At 45.6% G+C, this 22,271-nt stretch overlaps 3 protein-coding genes across 6 annotated transcripts in view; 2 read left to right on the top strand and 1 right to left on the bottom strand.

The window, feature by feature from the left end:
* The window catches only part of DNAJA3 (DnaJ heat shock protein family (Hsp40) member A3), a 29,880-nt gene extending 15,966 nt beyond the window's left edge, over positions 1-13,914 (bottom strand). For both annotated transcript variants that reach the window (XM_063100705.1, XM_063100706.1), the window contains exons 1-3: positions 13,689-13,914; positions 9,105-9,238; positions 1,871-1,954 (exon numbers count right to left, since the gene is read on the bottom strand). In XM_063100705.1, coding sequence (XP_062956775.1) covers positions 1,871-1,954; positions 9,105-9,238; positions 13,689-13,899 — 429 coding nt within the window. In that variant the 5' untranslated portion in view covers positions 13,900-13,914. The remainder of the gene's footprint in view (positions 1-1,870; positions 1,955-9,104; positions 9,239-13,688) is intronic.
* On the top strand, positions 2,786-3,127 carry LOC134379595 (NHP2-like protein 1). The gene has a single exon (XM_063098559.1). The coding sequence runs from the start codon at positions 2,786-2,788 to the stop codon at positions 3,125-3,127; it is 342 nt and encodes a 113-aa protein (XP_062954629.1).
* A 7,371-nt stretch (positions 13,915-21,285) lies between the features above and the next one.
* Positions 21,286-22,271, top strand: part of CORO7 (coronin 7) — a 54,627-nt gene continuing 53,641 nt past the window's right edge. For all 3 annotated transcript variants that reach the window (XM_063098821.1, XM_063098820.1, XM_063098822.1), the window contains exon 1: positions 21,286-21,426. In XM_063098821.1, the coding sequence (XP_062954891.1) occupies positions 21,367-21,426 (60 nt within the window). In that variant the 5' untranslated portion in view covers positions 21,286-21,366. The remainder of the gene's footprint in view (positions 21,427-22,271) is intronic.

Genomic DNA, 22,271 nt, shown 5'->3' with positions numbered 1-22,271 from the left:
ACTGAACATTAAGTGTGGGGCCTGCACTACTTTAGAAAAGTCTCATGAAAACTCCCAGGGGCTGCCTTTGCCACTGCTGGGGAAATTCTTGCATTAATCCTTGCATGACCTTGCAGGTACCGTGGACTCTTCACAAATTCACATTTCATCTCTCTTCTCTGCAGACACTGCCTGGTGGAGAGCTTATACTTCCTACCCTTTATCCCTCATCAACAGGTCCTCTGGAAGCTGGAACAAGAGGCAGGAGTGAGAGCACCAACAAGGAGCACAGGGAGTGTATCAGCTACACACATTTTGAAGGCCATACTCACCCTTACATAAATACGCAGGTACTGGCACAAGACTATTAATAGGGACTAACTACCTTGGGAAGGGAGACTAGGGAGAGACAGGAAAAAACGTATTAACTTTGTATCTCTTTTATGTGTTTGTTTTACCTTTTTATTTTGTTCTGTTTTTAATTAAAAAGGCACTGCCCTGAAGACCAAACAGAAAAGAGTGTTCCTTCTCCAAGGGAAAAGACATTTTCACCTAGAATGGAGGGGGACTGAGAGAGAACAGCTCAGTGCCTAGGGTACCTTTTCGGGCAACCAGCTAAGATGCAAAGAACAAAGGTTGGCAGAGAGGAGGAATGTAGGAGGCCCTGGCTTCCTGGTGGCTTTTATTTCCTGGTTCCAGCCCTTCCTGAAGAATTGCTGCTCTTGGGTTCCTCTGTCCTTTTAATAACATTCACCTCAGAGACAGATGTCAGCAAGAAGGTGGAACAGGACTCCCAAGCACTCCCCACTCCCCACCCTGGCGGAAACACAAACTGTACAACTCTCCATGTGTGAAAATGCCTTCACAAGTAGTAACACCCCCCTCGTTAAAAATGGAATCTTAAGAGCCTGCCCGTGGCTCAGTTGGGAGACTGCGGTGCTGATAACACCAAGGCCATGGGTTCGGATCCCTATATAGGGATGGCCGGGTAGCTCACTTGAGAGAATGTGGTGCTGACAACACCAAGTCAAGGGTTAAGATCTCCTTACCAGTCATCTTTAAAAAAAAAAAAAAAAGGAATCTTATCTTCCACAGAAGCAGGTTCTAAGACTCTTTAGTGTTGTTACCAACTAGTTTGAGTTACTGTAATAAAATGGTGGTATTTGAAATAACACTATCAGGCTGGCCTGTTAGCTCAATTGGTTAGGATGTGGTGCTGATAACACCAACATCAGGGGTTCAATCCCTGTAAGCACCAGCAAAAAGAAACAAAAAAAATGTTAATAAAAATAACACTATCAAACACACCTTTCATTAGCTGTAGTTGACAGGGAAGAAGACATCCATTCAATAAATATTTACTGAGTTGAAGCCACTCTTCTACGTGGTTGTCTATTCCTGTGGATATATGCTCTAAATATCCTGAACACCTTCAGGATGGTCCCAGATAACTCTGGAATTGCCGACAACTATTGCATAGATGTATGCTTTGTCCTCTGACTACATTTAAAATTTTTCCAGGGCAATGACAGACTTTTACTTTTACAAAATCCACCATCCTGACAGGTAGGGATGCCCTATGTAGGGGGATCATTGAATAAGACCAAAATTAATTAATCCAACCAGGAGTTCCCAAACCTGGCTACAAGTCTGAGTTACCTGGGCAGCTTTATTAATGCAGATTATTGGGTCCTATTCTTTGCTGAGATTCCAAGTCAGTAGGCCTAGTGTGAGGCATGGGAATCATTTTTTGGTTTTTACAGAGTGATTTGGTGCAGGGATACAGCCTCACACTGGACCGTGTGACACACCAAGCCATCCTGTGAAGCACACAAACTGATTCACACACACGGCTGAACAATAGTGACGGCACACACGTCCGTTACATTACCTCATAGGCTTCTGCCAGCTGTGAGAACTTTTCCTTAGCTTTGGGATCATCCTTATTCGTGTCAGGGTGGTATTTCTTGGCAAGCTAAGGGGAAAAACAGTAAATTACTATGGATACATGATGATTACTAAAACAGAACCCCAAATATCAGTCACAGTTATGCCCACCTTATAAAAACTGTGTCTCTTAAGACTCAACAACCAACAGCAATTCTTAAAAAAAGATTTAAGACATTAACAAAAAAAGAGAAAAAGATTTAAGACTTTAAAATAAATCATTTCTTCAAACCTGATGTATGTACACATTTCTTAACCACAACAAATCTCTAGCAAAAATAATAACTAACTCTCTAGAGCTCAAGCACCTCTGTGAAAGCAAGATACAAAACAGTGTGCCTGGTGTACTAACATTTATGAAAAAAGGGGAGAAAATGACTGGATAAATAGATGCATCTGCTGTATAAATTATTCTTGGAAGCATATACAATAAACTGGAAATTCTGGTTGCTACAGGAAGGACATAGATGAATGGGAAGGAAGACTTTTTTACTGTGTACATCTTTGTACTTCTGAATTCTTAACAAAGGGAAAGTATTACCTATTCAAAACATAGGTTTAAAGGCCGGCCTGTGGCTCACTCGGGAGAGTGCGGTGTTGATAACACCAAGGCCACGGGTTCAGATCCTATATAGGGATGGCCCGTTTGCTCAGCGGCTGAGCGTGGTGCTGACAACACCAAGCCAAGGGCTAAAATCCCCTTGCCGGTCATCTTTAAAAAAAAAAAAAAAAAAAAAAACATAGGTTTAAGTATTTTAAAACTGGGCTCCTTCTCCGTGGCTTTCCGTTGGTGTCGAGTGCTCTTGCTCTGACCTCAGCTGTGCTCCTTGAGGAGCGCTGAGCCCACGGAACAGCAGCCATGACTGAGGCTGATGTAAATCTGAAGGCCTATCCTCTCGCAGATGCCCACTTCACAAAGACACTACTAGACCTCGTTCAGCAGTCACGTAATTATAGGCAGCTTTGGAAAGGAGCCAATGAGGCCACCAGAACTCTCCACAGGGGCATCTCTGAGTTCACTGTGATGGCTGTGGACACCGGGCCCCTGGAGATCACTCTGCACCTCCCTCTGCTGTGTGGAGACAAGAACGTGCCCTACGTGCTTATGCACTCCAAGCAGACCTTGGAGCAGGCCTGTGGGGTCTCCAGGCTTGTCATCACCTGTTCTGTCACTATCAAAAAAGGTTTCCAGCTGAAGTAGCAGATCCAGTCCATTCAGTCCATTGAAAGGCTCTTAGTCTAAATCTGTAGCCTCTGCCACATTCCCCCTGCTGACTTCTCCCCATGAGGTTGTGTATCGTATTGTCTGTGTTAGCATGTAATATTTTCAGCTACTTTCTTTTTCTTTCTTTCTTTTTTTTTTTTTTGGTCTTTTTGTGACCGGTAAGGGAAACGCAACCCTTGGCTTGGTGTCGCCCACACCGCGCTCAGCCAGTGAGCGCACCAGCCATCCCTATATAGGATCCGAACCAGCGGTGGGAGCGCCGCTGCGCACCCAAGCGCCGCACTCTCCCGAGTGCGCCATGGGGCCGGCCCTTTCAGCTACTTTCTAATGTTATAAAATATTATAGTACCAAATCTGGTTTCTGGATTTTTGTATTTTTCTTTCGTTTTGTTTTGTTTTACAGGGCTGTTTCCCCCCACACTTCCACCCTCTCTCTGCCATCCTTTTATCCTCTCTTTTGAAAAACGAACTGATGCCCAAAACAGATGGAAGCAGAGTGGGGCACCATTCAAAGGCAGGAAGATCCAGAAGAAACCTGACTGAGCCAGGACAGAGATCTGGTTCCAGCTTTCATCTGCTAACTTCCTAATGTGTGCTGGGTATGACAGAAGTAAACACCATCCACCCTGTATCCCTTGTGCCTGGTGAAAAGAATCCTTCCATGCATGTCAAAATGATTGGGGGGTTTCCTTTGTTCTCTAAGGGATTATGTATCATTTGGGGAGGAAGCATGTGTTCTGTGAGGATGTAAGGCTTACGTCCAAGCGTCATTTGCTAATGTACCCCTGCTGTTTGCTTTTGGTAATAGGATGTTATGTTCTCCCTCCTACACCCAACTGTGCCCCTGAGGGTGGCAGGGCAGCAGCATACTAGAGATGAGCTGCAGGATTCCAGAGGTGGCCAGGATGAGTGGGACATGAGGCAGTTTACCTGCGCCTCAAGAGTGGCAGGGGCAAAGAGGGTGAACTGGTGCTGGAATTAAGGATTCTGGGAAGATCATGGAGACCTGGATGGAAGCCAGAACAGAGATGATGAAATCCAAGGAAACTTCTCTTTGGTGAATGGGGATTTCTTCACTGGACACTTGGCACCGGCTCTGAGAGCCCATACCCCTGTTTCCTGACATAATGTGAGTCACATGGATTCTTTATCACTTGAGAGCGCTAATGTGTCATTCATTCTTGTGAGCATCCTAATAAAGAAATATAGTCATATTCCAGTTTTAAAAAATGAAATAAAATAAATAAAAATAACAAATATTAAAGAGATGAAAGAACTGTCCACCCACCAAAAACAATAAAGTCAAATAAAAACTCACTCCACTGTGTAGAGCACATGTGTGCCAAGCAGCTCTAAAGCAGCAGGCTGTGCTGTGTGCCTTATGGGCGTTCGCTATGTTTATTCTGGCTACTGGCACCTTCCCAGTCTGTGGATTGCCAGAATCCTCAAGCTGGAAGTGACCCAGGCAGCCGTCTGGCTCCATCACTGCCAGTACCTGGCTATCCACCTCAGCTGCAGTTAGGCTAAGGGTGGGGTCAGAATACCCAGATCCGTCATGTGCTAACTTGGAGACCTTGGGCACCTTACTAACTTCTCTAAACTACAGTTTTCTCATCTGTAAAATGGCAATAATAATGGTAGCTACTTCACAGGGTTGTGGCAAGGACAAAATGAGGTAACACATAAAAAAAAGTGAGCACAGGGTGTGGCACACAGTAACATTCAACATTAACTATTATGAGAATATAATAGGGAGCATAAGGACATATTCAGGAGGTCAGGCATCTAGGAAGTTCTAATAGGAATTGGAAAATTTCAATAATATGCTAAAACGTATTGATGTCAGTATACTCCGAGTCATCAGAATGGCCACATTACAGTACAGCACTGCAGGCAACTTCAGAGTTTGCACATAAGCCACTGTGTGTGTGGCTTATGTGAAAAGAATGACGAGACATCACCCATAAATAATACATTTGTGCCAAGCAAAGAAAAAATGATGTCATGGCTCAGAGTGCAAATTAAGGATTCAAAGGAACTGAAATTCAAGAAAGTACTAGGTGAATTGAGATATCACAGGGCTGTTTGGATGGGACCAACTCCAAAGTCCCGTGTTGGGGACACAGGTACAGTAATTATGATAAGGACAACCTGATTTTAGACAACCAACATTATCTATTACATGAAATTGCTGTTTAATGTGGAGGATATTGACATTAATGAGACAGCAATAAAACACATGTATTTCACAGGACCAAAGTCCTTAGTTTAGCCTGTAGTGTAGAAGGCCAAAGCCTGTAATTTAGAGGACCAAAGTCCTTAGACTCGACCAAAGCCTGTAGCTTAGAAGGACAAAGCCTATAGTTTAGAGGACCAAAGTCCTGTAGCTTCGGAGGCCAGAGCCTCTAGCTTAGGGGGCCAAAGCCCAACCCTTTAGGAAAACATGTAGAAATGCTAAAATTAAGAAAGTCCAGAAAACTCTCACAGGACTTATGCCTTTGATGTAGATAAGAGAACTGAAGCACAGCGAAAAGTGACTGTTCTAGGGCCAGTCTGTGGCTCACTCAGGAGAGTGCAGTGCTGATAACACCAAGTCCATGGGTTCAGATCCTATATAGGGATGGCCGGTTGGCTCCCTGGCTGAGTGTGGTGCTGGGTTAAGCCAAGGGTTAAGATCCCCTTACTGGTCATCTTTTTAAAAAAAAAAAGAAAAAAGAAAAGAAAAGTGATTGCTCTGAGGGCAGTTGCCCTTGGTGCAGCTACACATAAATGAAGGGAAAGTATGTGAGCTAAAATCTTCAAGGATATTCTGCTAGTTAGTGCTTGGGGGACATTCCACATCTCCCCCTAAACTGTTTCTTTAAGTTTCTTGGGGAGTTAAGCACTTTGGTGATTATATCACTGTTTCTTTTTATACATCACAAAGCTTAGTTTTATGACTCCTCTTGATGGTAAATTACTTGAACTACTTTAAGTTACACCTGTTTTAATGAAGATTGTCACATAGCCAGTTTGTTTATGTTTTAATGAAGATTGTCACATAGCCAGTTTGTTTATGTTTTCACTATGATTGATTAACCACCTGTTTTTCTTCTGTAACTTTCTTGTCTTTATAATAAAAACTGAAGCAAAAACTGACTCGGGGCTGTGCCCGGGCTCTCCTCTCTTGAAGGAGTTTTCCCCTGGTGCAGTCCCTTTGGGCTTCTCATTGCTGAACACATGGGCTCTGAGTAATCTTTTGCGTCTCCATCACTCTGCAAGAGGTGACAGTTTAAAAGGGGGTGAGCACATTCCCCAAGTTTGAGGACCACCACAGGATTATTTCCAGTGACATGGAACTCATTACCACCCAAAGCAGAGGGTGTCCTGACTGACAGCCTTGTTGTTAGAAAGCTCTTCATTTGAGTGAGCCTAACTGTCTCTGTTTCTGGTGGTATACAGATAACTTTAATTCCTCTTCTACAAAACAGCCTAGCAAATAATTGAGACTAGATATCATGACCCTATAGAGTTTTTCTTTATGCTAAGAATCAAGATTAACAGCTAACTCTCAATCTTCCACACTAGCAAAAGAAAGTCACTAAACTTGCAAAAAAAAAAAGAAAAAACTTGGTTACATGCCACCCAACTTTGGTTTTCTGGAGGGATGAAAATGCTGCCAGAAGTTGCCAGAAACACTCACCCACTCTCCAAAGTTAGGGAGACAAGAACAGAGCAGCAATAGAAGAAGCTCCATCATTTACAGTGAAAACAGCCACAGATGGAAAAGGCAGGGGCAGAGACCCACTAGTCCCTCCAAACTTAACCTGCTTGTGGACATGCTCTTCCTCCCACAAGCACACAGAAGCAGTCCAGAGGCTGCCTGCTGAGCCCAGGGGGTGGGGGGTGGGGATCCTAGGACATGACTGATACACCACGGGGGGCCACAAGGCTCCACCATCATGTGATCTACTGGCTGGTTCCAAGTGTTAAGGCAAGATGTGTTGGTATGCTCACGGAAAAGGGAGCTCTTCTGCAGTCAGAAAGACCTAGAATTTCGCCTCGTGTCTGACACACACTGGCTTGTGAAGTTGCTCCTACGTCATTATCTCTCCGAGCCTCAGTTTCCTTATCAGTTAAACAGGGATGTTAACACCATGAAGCTGCTACAAGGATTAAATAACGTAACACATGTCTTTGTCACGCTTTGATCGTGGTCTGATTCTCGTAACTGCTCCATAAAGGATACTTTAAAAAATTTCTGCAGATCCCCACTCCAGCCAACCACCAAAAAAAAGAAAAAAAATTTTCTGGTTTCAAATTGCTGAGCTTTACTTCATCTCTTACTTCCACACCTAAAAACTTGAATAATCCCCAAAACTAAGTCTTTCTCTTTAATTAAGTCTCTAGTACTTGCTAAGGCCCTCAACTGTTGCAAGAGTTTGGCCCAGCAACCATCTTTTCCATCTTCTCCCACCCTCGCATCAGGTTCCCTACTCTTGAGCTCACAATGAGACATGCCAGTCACTATTCCCAGGCCAGGACCTCTGCTTCCTGTCCCATTGCTTTTGCTCATTCTATTATGGCCCAATTATAAAAAGACAACCCAATTAAAAATGGGCAAAGGATCTGAGAACACATTTCTCCAAAGAAGCCGACAAGCACATGAAAGATGCTCACCATCATCAGTCACTAGGGAAAATCAAATCAAAACCACAATGAGATACCACTTTACACCCACTAAGGTGACTATAATTACAAAGACAGATAATAACAAGTGTTGGCCAGGATGTGGAGAAATTTCAACCCTCATACACTGCTGACAAGAATGTAAAACGGTGCAGCCACTTTGAAAAAGGCTGGCAATTACTCAAAAGGTTAAACATCCAGTTACCATATGACCCCAGCAGCTACACTCCTAGGTATACTTCTATACACAAGAGAAATGAAAACATAAGTCTACACAAAAACTTAACATACATTAATTTTGGTTTTGGCCGTCAGCCAGGCAGCCCCATATATGGAATTTTATAGCAGCAATGTTCATAATAGCCTAAAGGTAGAAGTAATCCACAGTCCATCAAATGGTAAATGGATAAACAAAATGTGGTCTATCCATACAATGGGATATTACTCGACCATAAAAAGTAATGAAATACTGACACACGCTACAACATGACTGAAATGGAAAACACTATGCTGAGTGAAAGAAGCCAGACATAAAAGGCCACAAATTGTATGATTCTGCTGATATGAGATGCTCAGAACAGGTCCATCCATGGAGACAGAAGGCAGATAAGCAATTGACAGAGACTGCAGGGAGAGGAGAATGGGTAGTGAGTGCTAATGGGTAAGAAGTTTCTTTTTGAAGTGATAAAAATGACCTAAAATTGACTGTGGTGATGGTTGCATAACTCTGAAAATACTAGAAACCAGTGAATTATGCACTTAAAAAAGCTGTCAATTCTACATTGGTGCCCCCAATTTTTATTTTATTGGTCAGAGCAAACCAAGAGTCTGGGAACCAATGGTCTAGACATCACACATACTACTTTAATTAGCCCTAACACATTCTGGGATATGACAACAGGAATTCCACATTTTCTGGGGTAAGAAAGGAAATAATTCTAAACCCATAAACTTTTATCTAAATCAAATGACAACAACCTAAAACTCAGACTAGCATACTTACTGAATGAGATGGTAGAGAATAAATTTAATTACAAAAACAGTTCTGGAAAAAGAACTTATTAAAATCTTTGGTTTGGATTCTCCTCTTTTTCTGAAGCATTAACTGCTAGAGCACTGTGCACAGAAGACCACAGTCCAGCAAAGCCCATCTCTATCATACCATTCTATACTATCAGCCATGTGCAACCTATCAGTATGGGCATATACAGTGTACTGATCAGGATGAAACTAGATCAATAGCATTTCTGCAATCTTGTCACTAAAATCTGACTTTCATACAGACCTGGTAATAGGCTTTCTTGATCTCTTTCTGGCTGGCATTTCGGGGAACTCCTAGTATCTGGTAATAATCTTCTTTGGCCAAAGGGGTGCTCGTGTGGAAGGAGGCAGTACAAACAAAAGGGTAACATTTTGCTCCTAAAAAGGAAAAATAGAAAATCACTCTGGGAATGTTCTCAACAAAAGAAATTGTGAGTGAACGACCAGCCAGGATATACCAGTGAAGGAACAAACAGGCCACACAGCTTTGGGGTCTGTTCCCCTCCAAGCCCACTGGAAGACCAAACTCACTGCACTTCAAAAATGGCTAAAGCCACTGTATTCAAACAATATAAAACAACGTAGGAGTGCTGGGTGTTGCTGATTCTGCTGAATTACACTACTGGCATAGTCTCACTACACCACTAAAAGAATAATACCCCAAATAGGGGGGCTACACCTGGGCTTTAGCTCACTCTCTCACAAAACCTTATGCTAGGTTTTTCATATGCTTCTCTCACTTAATGCTTAATTCTCCACGTTCTTTCCCCTCTATCAGAAAACCCTGGGGAACATGCTTATATAAGGTCGTTCTCAGAGTATGATCCCTGGATCAGCAGTATCATTAGCTTGTTGAACATGCAAATTTCCAAGCCCCACCCCAGACATCAATCAAATCTAGCGGGCCCCCAGCCACTAGAGGCTAATAGCAACACCCCCATCTCCTGCAGTTGACAACCAAAACCAATGTCTCTAAACATTGCCAAATGTCTCCTAGTGGGTAAAACTCCCCCCAGCTGAGAACCACTAGCAATCTAAGTTCAAGTAAGGCCTTCTAGGGCACCTGCTGTTAAATTATATAAACTAGCTAGGCTAGGGAGAGGTTTGAATCCACCCAGATTTATACCTGTGATCCTGGTGTAATTTGTGACAGCAATCTCTTTCATTTTCAAAAGTGGCCTGTTTTAGGGCCGCCCTATGGCTCACTTGGGAGAGTATGGTGCTGATAACATCAAGGCCACGGGTTTGGATCCCTATAGGGGATGGCCGGTTAGCTCACTTGGAGAGCGTGGTGCTGACACCACCAAGTCAAGGGTTAAGATACCCTTACCAGTCATCTTTAAAAGAAAAAAAAAAAAAAGTGGCCTGTTTGGCCACTAAATTATATGATGGCCTTTGGTTTGGAAGGGTTCAAATGAAAGTAAACAGTAAGTACCTTGTACATTTAGGAACTGCAGATACTATCACGTAACTCAGCTAGAGACTATGTAAGTGTCTGTGTGATGGTAGTATTGGAAGAGAGGTGGTTAGATGATGATGATGATTAATGAGGTTTGGGGATAAGTAGAAGGGCCTTAGAGCTATGCTAAGGAGGCTGAGTGTTAAACAGGGAATTGATAACAGTTTGCAAAAGAAAGAGCTCTCGGAAGGAGGACTGGGAGACTACTTAAAGTTAATTGGGGCTGATCAATTTGCTCACTTGGGGGAGAATGGTAGTGCTAGTAACAAACACCAAAGTCATGGGTTCAGATCCCCGTGCTGGTCAGCTGCCAAAACAAAATTAACTGGAGCACAAAAAACCACCAGAGGTGTTGAGCATATCCAAGATGGGGGGCAAGATGAGGGATAATCAGACTGGAGAATGAATAGGAATGGTCAGAATGATTAAGAGCAGAAACACGAAGTAAATCTGTTTTCAGTATACCCAATGCTCCTAGAATACGAAAAGCAGACTGTGGAAGTAGTAGGGATCAGAAGACCAACCACTATTACATGTTTCTTCATTAGACTTGAGAAGACGTTAGAAATGGTTTCCTAGTGCTCCTGTACTGAACCCCCTCTTTACTCAAGAGTTGGGGTTACCCTAGCCCATTACAGCCTCTCCCTCCCCACTCCTTCTTATGCCAGAAGGCTGAGGCTGATAGCGGCAAAGCCTTTGGCAGCTAAGGCTTCAACATCGCGAGCAAAGAACCTGGACGTGAATTAGAATGGGAGACAGTAATGTGTAAAACTGCATGTGAATAAAGACAAATCATATTTAACTATTACAAGTTTTCATGACTTTTGACATTATCCAAAAGGCACCAATGATTAGTAATAATTAGAAAGAGTTCATTAAATGGCCATTTTCCCCCCAAGATATGACCAGTAAATGTCTTGCCCTTTTTAGAACAAGCCAGATAGGATTAGCCTCCAGCTCATTCCAAGAATGGCTAACCTACTGTAAAACAACTGCCTTCTTTCTGCTTGGAGGAAAAGTCAGACTTAAAATGTTGTTTTCCAGGGCCTGCCCGTAGCTCACTTGGGAGAGTGTGGTGCTGATAACACCAAGGCCACGGGTTTGGATCCCTATATAGGGATGGCCGGTTAGCTCATTTGGGAGAGCGTGGTGCTAACAACAGCAAGCCAAAAGTTAAGATTCTCTTACTGGTCATCTTCTAAAAAAAAATAAAGTGTTGTTTTCCTGTACCAGCCAGCCACCAAAAAAATAAAAAAGTGTTGTTTTTATGTCATCTAATTGTACTACTAGATTTGAAACTAACATTTGGGAGCTGAGTTGATGACCTTAGTTGTGATAACAAGGTGTACCTTGAAGAATGCCACCTATGACATATGTACATCACATGATACAAAACATGCGCACCGCAGGCTATTAGAGCCACTTGGGGAAAAGGATAGCTGACTGTTATTCCTTAGTCACGACCCCACACAAGGCTTAGTACTTTGTCCTGTCTCTGTCGCACACACACAGACACAATAATAAAAAATGCTCCCCAAACTTGTACAGATGTAACATGACAAATTTAGCTTAATAAAGCAAGTCACAGGGCCGGCCCATGGCTCACTTGGGAGAGTGTAGTACTGATAACACCAAGGCCACAGGTTCAGATCCCTATATAGGGATGGCTGGTTGGCTCACTTGGGAGAGCGTGGTGCTGACCACACCAATTCAAGGGTTAAGATGCCCTTACCGGTCATCTTTTAAGTAAATAAATAAATAAATAAATAAATAAAGTCACCTAAGGAATTAAATTTTGAACATAATAATGCAGCCATGCTCAGTTAGAGCATGATGCTGATAACACCAAGGTCCAGGGTTCGATCTCTGTGCTGGCCAGCTGCCAAAAAAAATTTTTAAAAAGATGCAACCCAATTCTATGTAAAACCACCTTGACATTACATGGCCACTTTTGCTCATATTGAGAAGTACAGAATGACATCTCTCCAAAGAATTCTAAGGAAACCTGGACAGACTACTGAACAGACTGCCGCTCCATCCGTGAAGAATAAAGATCTCTTTGTTCTCTGCTATCTCCCCAATGCCTAGAATGGTGACTAGCATATGATAGGCCTCAATAACTACGTAAGAATGAATGAATGTTCACGGTTAAGGAAAGAGGGGCTCAAGGGGATTAAATAATTACATCCAGGTCACACACACTGGTTGAGGCACTTTTGAAGCCCAGGGTCTTTTCTTTACACTGCACAAAGTAATCACAATTACTGGTACTTTAATGACTAACTATTATGTAAGCATTACAAAAATGAACCATAATAGTAAATTATCTCATGTAAATTAGGCCCCTTAATTAATCTTCTTTATAAATTTATAGATAGTTTAAATATCATTTGCCCAAATGCTAGGGGACACAAAACAACTAGCACAATTCAGGCACGTGGTAGGCTGTACAGTGTTTCCTTCCTTCCTGATCCTTCCCTAAAATGGGAGTCATCCAACATAAGAAAACACTATGGCTAAGCACTTCAAAGCTTAATGCATATTAATTCAGTATCACCTCTGGCAATTAAGAAGGCAGGTTTCAAATCAAGGCTCTACCACTTTTCAGCTTTGTGACATTCTACAAGTTGTTTAACATCTAAGCCTCAGTTTCTTTATAAAATGGAATGATAACAGTGTCTATCACGTGGAAATGTGATGTAAGGAGGTAAACCATGCCTGGGACATAGTAAGTGCTCAATACGTGTTAGGTTGTGTTATTACTACAATCACCGATTTAAAGACTTCTAAAAAAGACTGTTAACTGTGCCCTTCAATTTACACCATGTGGTGGAAAGGGCATAAACTATGAAATGACAGCTCTGGATTTGAGACAACTCTTCTTATCTAATTTTACGACCTTGAGCGGGTCAACTCCTCCATCCACAGCCTCAATTTCCCATTCTTTAAAATGGGGATGAGGATCCGCGTCTTGCAGGGCTGTTACCACCGAGTGAGACGAAGCAGAAAGTGCCTAGCACTCACTGAATAGCAGTTACCTCTTCCCTTCCGCTACAGGCAAGCAGGTAAAGAGAAGGGAAAGGAACAGGGCAAGGGAGCAGCGGCCTCCAGAAATGTTGACAGAAAGGTGAAGGTTCACGGCCTACGCGGCGTCTCAGCACGGCCGCCGGGGGCTCCACGCAGCTCTCCCTTCCCTGGTGGCTTCTTAGTGACCACCCAGGCCCTCTGCCTCCTGCCTACCTGGCTCCCCAGCAGCTGCACACCGGCTCGGAAGACACCCTCCACCCTGCTACCCCGCAGCCGGAGCGAGAAGAGCCGCTCCTTTCTAGGCCCTGGAGCCGCCACTTCGGCGCAGGAGCCAGTCCTCACCTGTGAGGCTGACACAGGCTCTCAATGTCAGCAGCGCCCGGGGGCCACGAGAGCCCAGGGAAGGCGCGAAGGCGGCGACGCTCAGTTTGTGGCCCAGCGACGCCCCCACCACGCACCTCCCGGGCGGCCGGGCCCCTCTCCCCGCTGCAGCCGGCAGCCGGGGGGTCCCCACAGCCACCAGAAACCAGCGTGTGGAACACCGCGCCGCCATCTTGGCTGGGGACACTGCGCCTGCGCCACCCGGCTCGAGGCGGCCTTGCGGGGACGCCGCGCGCGCGCTATGCCGGCGCTTCCGGGGGCGCGGCCCCGCGCGTGCACGCAGGGACGACAGCGTTGCGCAGGCGCAGCCGCACCTAATGAATTTTCTGGGTAGCCATCGCCGAGAGGGGGTTTGCTGTGAAGCGTGCTGTTAGGTAGATTTGCTGTGGAGAACCTCGTTGTTCTGAAGTGGACGACCAAAGACTCCACCTCATCTGTTAAGGATGTGGTTGAGTGTAGCCGAACGTAATTGGACCGAGCGAAACGGCAAGGGGCGGGACTACAAATCCCAGCATGCAGTGCGGCTGCCAGTCGCGTGGCTCCCAGCATGCAGCGCGTGGCTCCTTCCTCGTGACCCTGAAACTTACATCGAGTTGCTTGAGTGTTACTCATGCGGTCTGCCCGCCAGCAATGTAAATCGTCACCACTCCCAAAGCCTGGTTGCAATCTCACTTTCTCTCTGGCTGACACCTCTTTCGCCTCGGCACCGAGCAGGACATTGATCGCTCAGCTATATCCTAAGCGTGTTAGCTTCCAAACTTATAGTGAACTTGCTTGTTTCAGAACGAGAGCCGAGCTACCTGAAAACGAGTTTAGTAAACCTTGTGTCATGCACAAGTGTCATGCATGTTCTGGAATACTGCGAATACAATGATGAGTGATATACCATCCCTGCTCTGTAGGAGCAAACAGTGACTCAAGAGAGACAGGCTCCTTAACAACTAAGAACATGTTAAATGCTGTTATAGATATAAACAGTGTTACGAGCATACAGGTGCGGGAGTCATTCCATTTCTTAAAGAGGGAAGGGAGTTTGGGGTGTCAAGACTTCTGAGAGGTAAAGTTCCAAGTATTTTCCTGTTTGCTTAAACCCTAAACTTACGGTGTGCAATTGGAAATGAGCTAGAAAGGTAAAATTGGCCTGGTAAATATTGCAGAAGGGGCTGGCCAGTTAGCTCAGTTAGTTGAAGCATAGCCTTATGACCCCAAGGTCATAGGTTCAGATCCCCTTACTTGGCCAGCCGCCAAAAAAAAAAAAATTTAGAGTTTCAACTTTTACACTCCCATCAACACCCCCAAGCAATAGGAAGCAAACCTGAGAGTTCATGGATGGACTGAAGGTGATGAGTGCTCCTCCCCCTAACTCTCACCCCTAACATTTACATGAAATTTTTATGTATGTGGATGTTAATCAGGGTAGATATCCATAATTTTCACCAATCAATTTCTTGACAGCCTCTGAGACTCAAAAGAAGATTAAAAACCACATGTCCAAGGAAGAACAGTTAACAGGCTATTGTAAAATGCAAGAAATAGTTAACAACTTTGAGTTTGGGCTAGAATGGAGAGGACAGGGAAATGAAGAAGGGTCCTTAATAGAGAAACGAGGGAAAAGGTGTCATGGAGTAGGAGGTGGGAAAAAGAGTTCATTTAATACATTCAGCAAATACTTAAACATCTCCAGCATAGAGGTTAAGAGTATGATCTCTGGAGTCAGACTGCCTGGGATTAAATCCCAGCCCTGCCACTAAAGCTGTGTATCCTTATTCACCTCTTTGTGCCTCACTTTCCCTTTTTCTAAAATGGGGATGTAATAGTGACCACCTCAAAGAACTATCTGAGGGGCTGGCCAATTAGCTCAGTTGGTTAGAGTATGATGTTATAGCACTAAGGTCAAGAGTTCAGATCCCCACACTGGCCAACCACCAAAAAAAAAAAAAAAAAAAAAAAGTCAAGGTTTGCTTATTGGTTAGAATGCAGCCTTATAACACCAAGGTTACCGGTTTGGATCCCGGTACCGGCCAGCTGCCAAACAAAAAAAATCAAAGGATCATCTGAGATATAAAGGCTCATTATAATCCATGCAAAGCCTCATATAGCGCTTGGCACATAGCAAGTGCTCAATATATGTTAGTCCTCATGTGCCAGGCTCTGTGCTTAGCACTGAGAATACTAAGAAGAACTCAGACACAGTTACTTCCCCACAGAGAGCCCAAAACCCAGAGGAAGGGACGGTGGGGGGCGGAGGTTGCTGGTTGAGAAGTAAAACTTCCAGGAATAAAAGCTGAGAACATGAGCCAAAGGGATTTTCATTTACTACCTCAGAGTCAGTTAGGAACTAGAGGAGGGCTCAGTAACATGAAAACTTTGTCAGCTTTGTAACTTCCTCATTTTTTTGTTGTTTAGTTTATCCCCCATCTATTTCCCCATAGTGATGAACAGTAAAAATCCTCCACATTGAAAGGGTGTATATATTCTTGTTTTAAGGGATAGCAGGGCTGGCCAGTTAGCTCACTTGGGAAAGCATGGTGCTGATAACACTAAGGTCAGCAGCTAAAAAAAGGGGGCGGGGGGATTGTAGGAAGGCTGATTGTTGGGGAGCCCATATTTCTTCCTAGGAAGCAGAGAACCTGTAAAGTAATGGAATAGGTGATGTTGGCTACTAAAAGAAAGGAAGATAAGTCCTTGGGACCCCCTGCATGGAAGAAAAGAAAAACATGGCAAAGACTCCCTGATAAAGCAGCCTAGGCCTATGCATGGTTTCTTTCACTGCTACTCACTATAGAGAAGCAGGAGATGCTGCAGTTATTAAGCGTGGGTAGGTTAAAAGTATGCAAAATCTGAACAATAGTGGTCCTTGGTCTTTGGCTCCTGTATCACCCCGATTTGATAGTTGTTGGGGAACAGTGCATATACTTCCTAAATGCTCCCCCAACCATGGTGATGCCAAGAACCCAGGGAAGGAGCAGGTTTGGGGAGAAAGATAATGAGTTATTGTTATTTTGACTTGTCATGCTTGAGATGTCTGTGGGATCGATTTAAGGTGGTTGGTACCTTGGCTATGGAAAGATCTGAAAACTAAAGCTATCCTGTCCAAGAACAGTCTCTTTACAGTTTACAAAGGATTTTCTTATGTTTTCTAACTTGATAGTATCACAACCCTGTGAGGGAGGTAAGGTAAAGACTATTCCCATTTTCACAAGTAGAGTCCCCCCTGCAAACAAGGAAAAAAACAACAGAATAAGCTCTGAAAGATGAAAAGACTTGTCCGAGGTCGCAGTTAGTGAGTGAGTGAACTGAGACCCCGGCCTAGGTCTTCTAACAATAAAACCATGGCTTTCCTTTAAACCATGCACCTGTCATTTCATTGTGATCAACAGCGCCCCAGTCACATAGCCTTTAATAGTTTTCAAAGTTCTCTCATGTTTAATTTCATTTACTTCTAGCAAGAGGGAGTCTGGGCAAGTATTTATTACCACCCCCACATACAAACTATTGCCCTGTCTTCCAAGGACTTCAGCTGCAACGGGACACAAATGGATCCATCCCAGACTCATCATCAAAGACTGGAATGAAGGGCTGGTCAATTAGTTCAGCTGGGTAGAGCGCAACCTTATAACAAAGACTGGGATAAGCACACAGGCCACACCCATCCACACTCCCAGGCGGAATATATATCTCCTGTGTTCTCCAGTCTGAAGCCCAAAAACTTGAGCTTTAAAGAGAAACAAAAATGTTACTTGCAAAACATACGCAAAGTGGCAAGCGTCTCCCCCTGCCTACTTTTTAAAAAGAATTTTTGGTGGCTGGCCAGTATCAGGATCAAATCATGGACTTTGGTGTTATCAGTACTACCCTATAACTAACTGAACTAACCAGCCAGTCTCTCCCTGCCACCCCGTAATGTACTTTTCATTTTACTAGAGCAGTATTTCCCCTGGGCCCTTTCCTGATCTCCTGAGCTGGCAAGATCTGTGAGAACTAGTAGGGAGTTTAAATACGTCCTCCAGGGTGCTGCGCTGAAGTCAAAGGGAGACAAGAAGGTCTACCTCACGATTTCTTGCTGAAACCACTGACCATGCGAGGTATAATGGGACTGGCCAAGTTCATTGCTGCTGAATGGCTGCAACTCTTTTGATTTCTTGCTGAAACCACTGACCATGTGAGGTATAATGGGACTGGCCAAGTTCATTGCTGCTGAATGGCTGCAACTCTCCCATGTGAGTTAAGAGCCCTACCAGGGGGGACAGAAGGGCTTGAGCCAGTCCCTTCTAGCTCACGATTTCTCTAATTGTAGCATTTCCTTTCTTCCCCAAGGGACTATGGGACAACTCCAAGGGAGTGTGGAATGTGTGGTCCAGGTGTTCCTGGGTGTGACATCTGCAGTGCGTGTAGTTCCCTGCGGAAGAAGGAGACCAGCTGTATTTTGGGTATTCTCCAGTGGGACCACTGTCCTGAGGATTTTTTAAAAGGCCTTTTACATAAAGCACACAGGTGGCTTCGGCTTGCAGGTAAATATTCTTCTGTCCAAACTAGACTTAAACTTGAGCAATATTTTGCAAACCTGAGAAATGCAAAAATCCCTTTTAAGGGAAAAAAATGATCACAGATCTAAGAATAAAGCTGTGAGTTCTAATAATGAAGTTCTAATAATGGAGTTATAAGATTTTGTTTCCCCTTTTTCATTATTTAAGATAGCCATATATTTAAAAAAATAAAATAAAATAAAATAAGCTCAAGAGACAAAAAAATAAATAAATAAAATAAAATAAAAATAAAAATAAAATACAATAAAGCTGTGGATCCCTGGCCATCATAGACTCCGATGTGAAAAGCATCACCTTAGTACATAGTCTTTTCTATGAAATGCCCTTTAGTGGTGAATCATCACAACAAAAATTAAATTTTGTGTTCTCACTGGTAAAGTATTTTGTATATTATTATAAAAATCACAGTAAATAATTGGGTGTAGTTAAAACTTGAGAGCCCCAAGAACACATCAAAATACCTACATTTGAGAAACAACAAAATAATAACGCAGGGTGCAATATCATGCTGAGAAGGGATAATGAGTGTTTTGCCCAATTTTTGAAATGTATTTAGTCACACAATTGTTCAATTCTGAGATAACAACATACTTTTCTGCACCATCTCCTGAAATGAACAAGGCAGGGTTTACATATTAAAATGTCTCCCGTGTACATTTTAATAAACAATCAGTTCAGGGGTAGATAATTAGATCTAAGGAGTTTGTTGTTGGCATTGAAACTGGCCTCCGCCATCTTTCTTTTGCAAAAACTCTGATTTATGGAAACCACTGATTTCACGGAAGATAAGGAGACATCGCCTTGGAAACTTCTTTCTTTGGCACTACAGTTTAAAATTAGGATGTATCCTAAGACTCTTACTCTTCTGTGCAGGTTTTTTGCCCCCTTCTTTTTTGCTGGTTGCTTTTCTTTCTGCTAATTTTCTTTCCTTCAATTGGATGATGAAAGTTTTCCAGAATGAGGACTTACCTACAATGGACTCCCAAATTCGTGTTTCTTATTAATTATTCTTGAAAACAAGCCCTGTGAAATCCAAATCATCATGCCAGGCACCAGCCTAACCAGACATCATTGTTTTCACAGAAATTTGATCTGCCATTTGACAGACAGCTATTTAGGGTAGAGAGGTGTCTCCCAGTATCCTTACAGACAGACATCGAAGTTGTCAGAGTTATCAGGAGTATAAAGAAACAAAGCTGCTAATTCATAGCTCATGGGACTGGGAGGAATCTTGGAGGCCCTCCAGTCCAACTTTGCAATTCATGAAGTAATTTATTCTGCTCAAGTTTGCAGCAGCTGTCGTGCTCTGAACTCTTTACTAGGAGGAATCACTCTCTCCAGCCAGAATGGATGTGGGAACATGTGAGAGGGGTGGTCACTCTCTGGGCCTTGATGTCCCTCTGTTCCTTCCCTCTCCCCAGCTGTGGAACTCAACTTGGTCACTGTGTGGATGGGAGAGCTGACATTCTTCTATTCTGCTTCCACCGGGACCCAAAATACAGTCACATGACTTTGTACAGCCAGCTCCTGGGAGAGAAGGTTAAGGGTCACACATTAGGTGCCAGGGGTAGGCAGGAAAAGCATAAGAGTGGAGTGGCCGTGTGTAAGATAACAGGGACCAGTGGGACCATGGTGAATAGGAGACCACCTACTTTAAAGATGGAGGTGCTACTCAGCTCCAGCCCATCGTAGTAGCCATGTGAGGATATGGATCCAGCATTGCTAGATCTTTTTGCTTTTTCAAAAGAGACTGAAATCCAAACTTTTATGAAATTTCCCAGTAACCTTTCAGTCCTCACAAGTTATCTGTGAGAGCTGAAGAAACACCTGCATTTTGGGGACCTTTGGGGCCCATCGCCAGGCCAACCTGTCAGAATCACTGTCTGGTCTGTGCAGCCAACCTCCAGTGAGGCTGTCGTCTGTATCAGGCTGTGGAAAGGAAGCTTTCAAAGCAGCTGGCCATTCCCGACCAATTGCTCACATTCCTCAGATCAAAGTCCTTTTTCCAGACATGCATCAGCAGATGTTCTGTCTGTTCTCAAGCGGAAAGCATATTCTGGAATTAGAGTCAATTTTCTTTCTTCCCCCACTTTTTCTTCCTGGGCTGCCGGGAAGTAAGGGGATCTGAGTCCTTGAACTTGGTGTTATCAGCACCGTGCTCTAACCAAGTGAGCTAACCGGCCAGCCCCTCAATTTTCAAAGTGAAGATAAATGCTTGTGGAATGAATGGCCCTAGGTGGAACGAACCTGTTCTCTTTTCTCCTGAGTTGCTGGGGAACTAAGTAAGCCAGGCAGCCCCTGTGGGGCGCATTCGCTACTTAGGAGAACCTTCATCCCCTTATCTTTGGCATTTTCTGCTTATCTGGAAACAAATACATGATTTCCCGCAAGGAGTCCTGCCCCACCACACCTAAGATGTAGTGGGGACCAGCCAAGACATTCCATAATGAGGGGATGCGGAAGGCTCCCACCTTCGCACCGAGCCCACCTGGCTTAAGCAAAGTGGGTGGGATGTAGATGCTTTTGAGTAGACCCCGAGGGCAGGGATTTGCATCAGTCCTGGGCTCCTGTTCCCTGTCTGCCACTTACTGTCAGTGTGAGCTGCCTCGACTCCCCATCTCTGAAATGGAGCTAATTAATTTCTGCCCTCCCCACTTGAGGAGGTAGAGCGTGCGGGGGGACAAGCCAGGCACACTGGAAAACCTCCAGGGGCAAATCCTGCATACAGAATCTCGAAGGAGGAGCTCCAGTCCCCACGCACACACCGCGGGGCTCCGGGACTGACAGCCGCGCCGCACGTGACCTCCCACCCGCGCCACCAGTCCCGTCGGCACGGGGGCGTGGCCCCGCGGGCGGCGGAGCCGCGACTGGCTGGGCGGCGGGGTCGGCGGCGCGCGCGCAGAAGTAGCGAGCCGGAGGCGTGGCCTGGCGGGCCGGAGGCGGCTGTGATTGGCCGGGGGCGTGTCGGGGCGTGACCGCGGGCGCGGGCCCCGGGTGGGGCTGTCGGCCGCGGGAGTCGCGGCTGCTAGGCGTGCACCTGAGAGCCGACGCCCCTGGTCCTCCAAGCTGCGCCCGCCGCCGTCCCCGCCGCCATGAACCGCTTCAAGGTGTCCAAATTCCGGCACACGGAGGCCCGGCCGTCCCGCCGCGAGGTGAGCCCACCCGCGGGCCCCGCGCTCTCGCCCCTGGCCCCGACCGGCCACCCCTCCCCTGCCCGGCCCCGCACGGGGACCCCCGGGACCCCCAAGCCCTCCTCGCCTGGGGCGCCCTTTCAGGCCCAGGCCCCGGCGTGCGGGCCGGTCGGTCGCCGCCCGGAGGGCAGAGTCCGGCGCTCCCGGGACGCGCTCTGACCACTCGGTGATCCCGCTGGTCCGTCCGGTCCGCCCGCCTCGCCCCGGGACCCCCGAGGCGGCGCGGCCCTCACGGCCGGGGCCGAGGCCTGAGGCCTGCGAGGTTCTTGCTACTTTCCCGGCTTCCGGTCGGCCTCTCCGGGGAGCCGGGGCTCGGGGAGCTGCTGGCTGGCGCAGGCTCGCTCTCCATAACGCCCCGGATCGCCTCCGCCCGGGTCTGGGGTATGAGGACATTCCTCTCTTCCCTCTGCCTCGGAGAGTCTGGGTGTGTCAGCTGGAGAGGGGGAGCCCCTCGCCAGATGCGCACCCTCCCCCGGGTTTCCGCCGGCGCTTCCTTCTCTCGCTGCTGGCGCAAGCTCTTCCCTTACTGGGGTGATGCTGATAGGGGTTGGGTGGGGTCTGGGGAAGCCTGAGCAGGTGGAACCCAGAGGAAGAGCTGAGCCAAGTGCTGGGGGGCACCTCGGACCCCTGGAAGGGCAGCAGGACTCATGAGGGGTGTGCTTCAGAGGTGATGCCAGCCCTAGCCTACTGCTGCCTGTGTCACTTGGAAGGCCTGGAGTATCCTCAGATAATTGGGCCTAGGAACTGACCTCTAGTGACCCCATCGGGGGCCCAAACATCAGGGCAGCCGAGGGCGGAGGCTCCAT

The sequence above is a fragment of the Cynocephalus volans genome, chromosome 6 (genome assembly GCF_027409185.1).
Source record: "Cynocephalus volans isolate mCynVol1 chromosome 6, mCynVol1.pri, whole genome shotgun sequence".
Classification (NCBI taxonomy): domain Eukaryota; kingdom Metazoa; phylum Chordata; class Mammalia; order Dermoptera; family Cynocephalidae; genus Cynocephalus; species Cynocephalus volans.
This window is presented reverse-complemented; position numbering and strand designations above follow the sequence as displayed.

Bases quoted from the DNA above. Each gene is read 5' to 3' on its own strand.
- LOC134379595 (XM_063098559.1), top strand. From the start codon at position 2,786: ATGACTGAGGCTGATGTAAATCTGAAGGCCTATCCTCTCGCAGATGCC.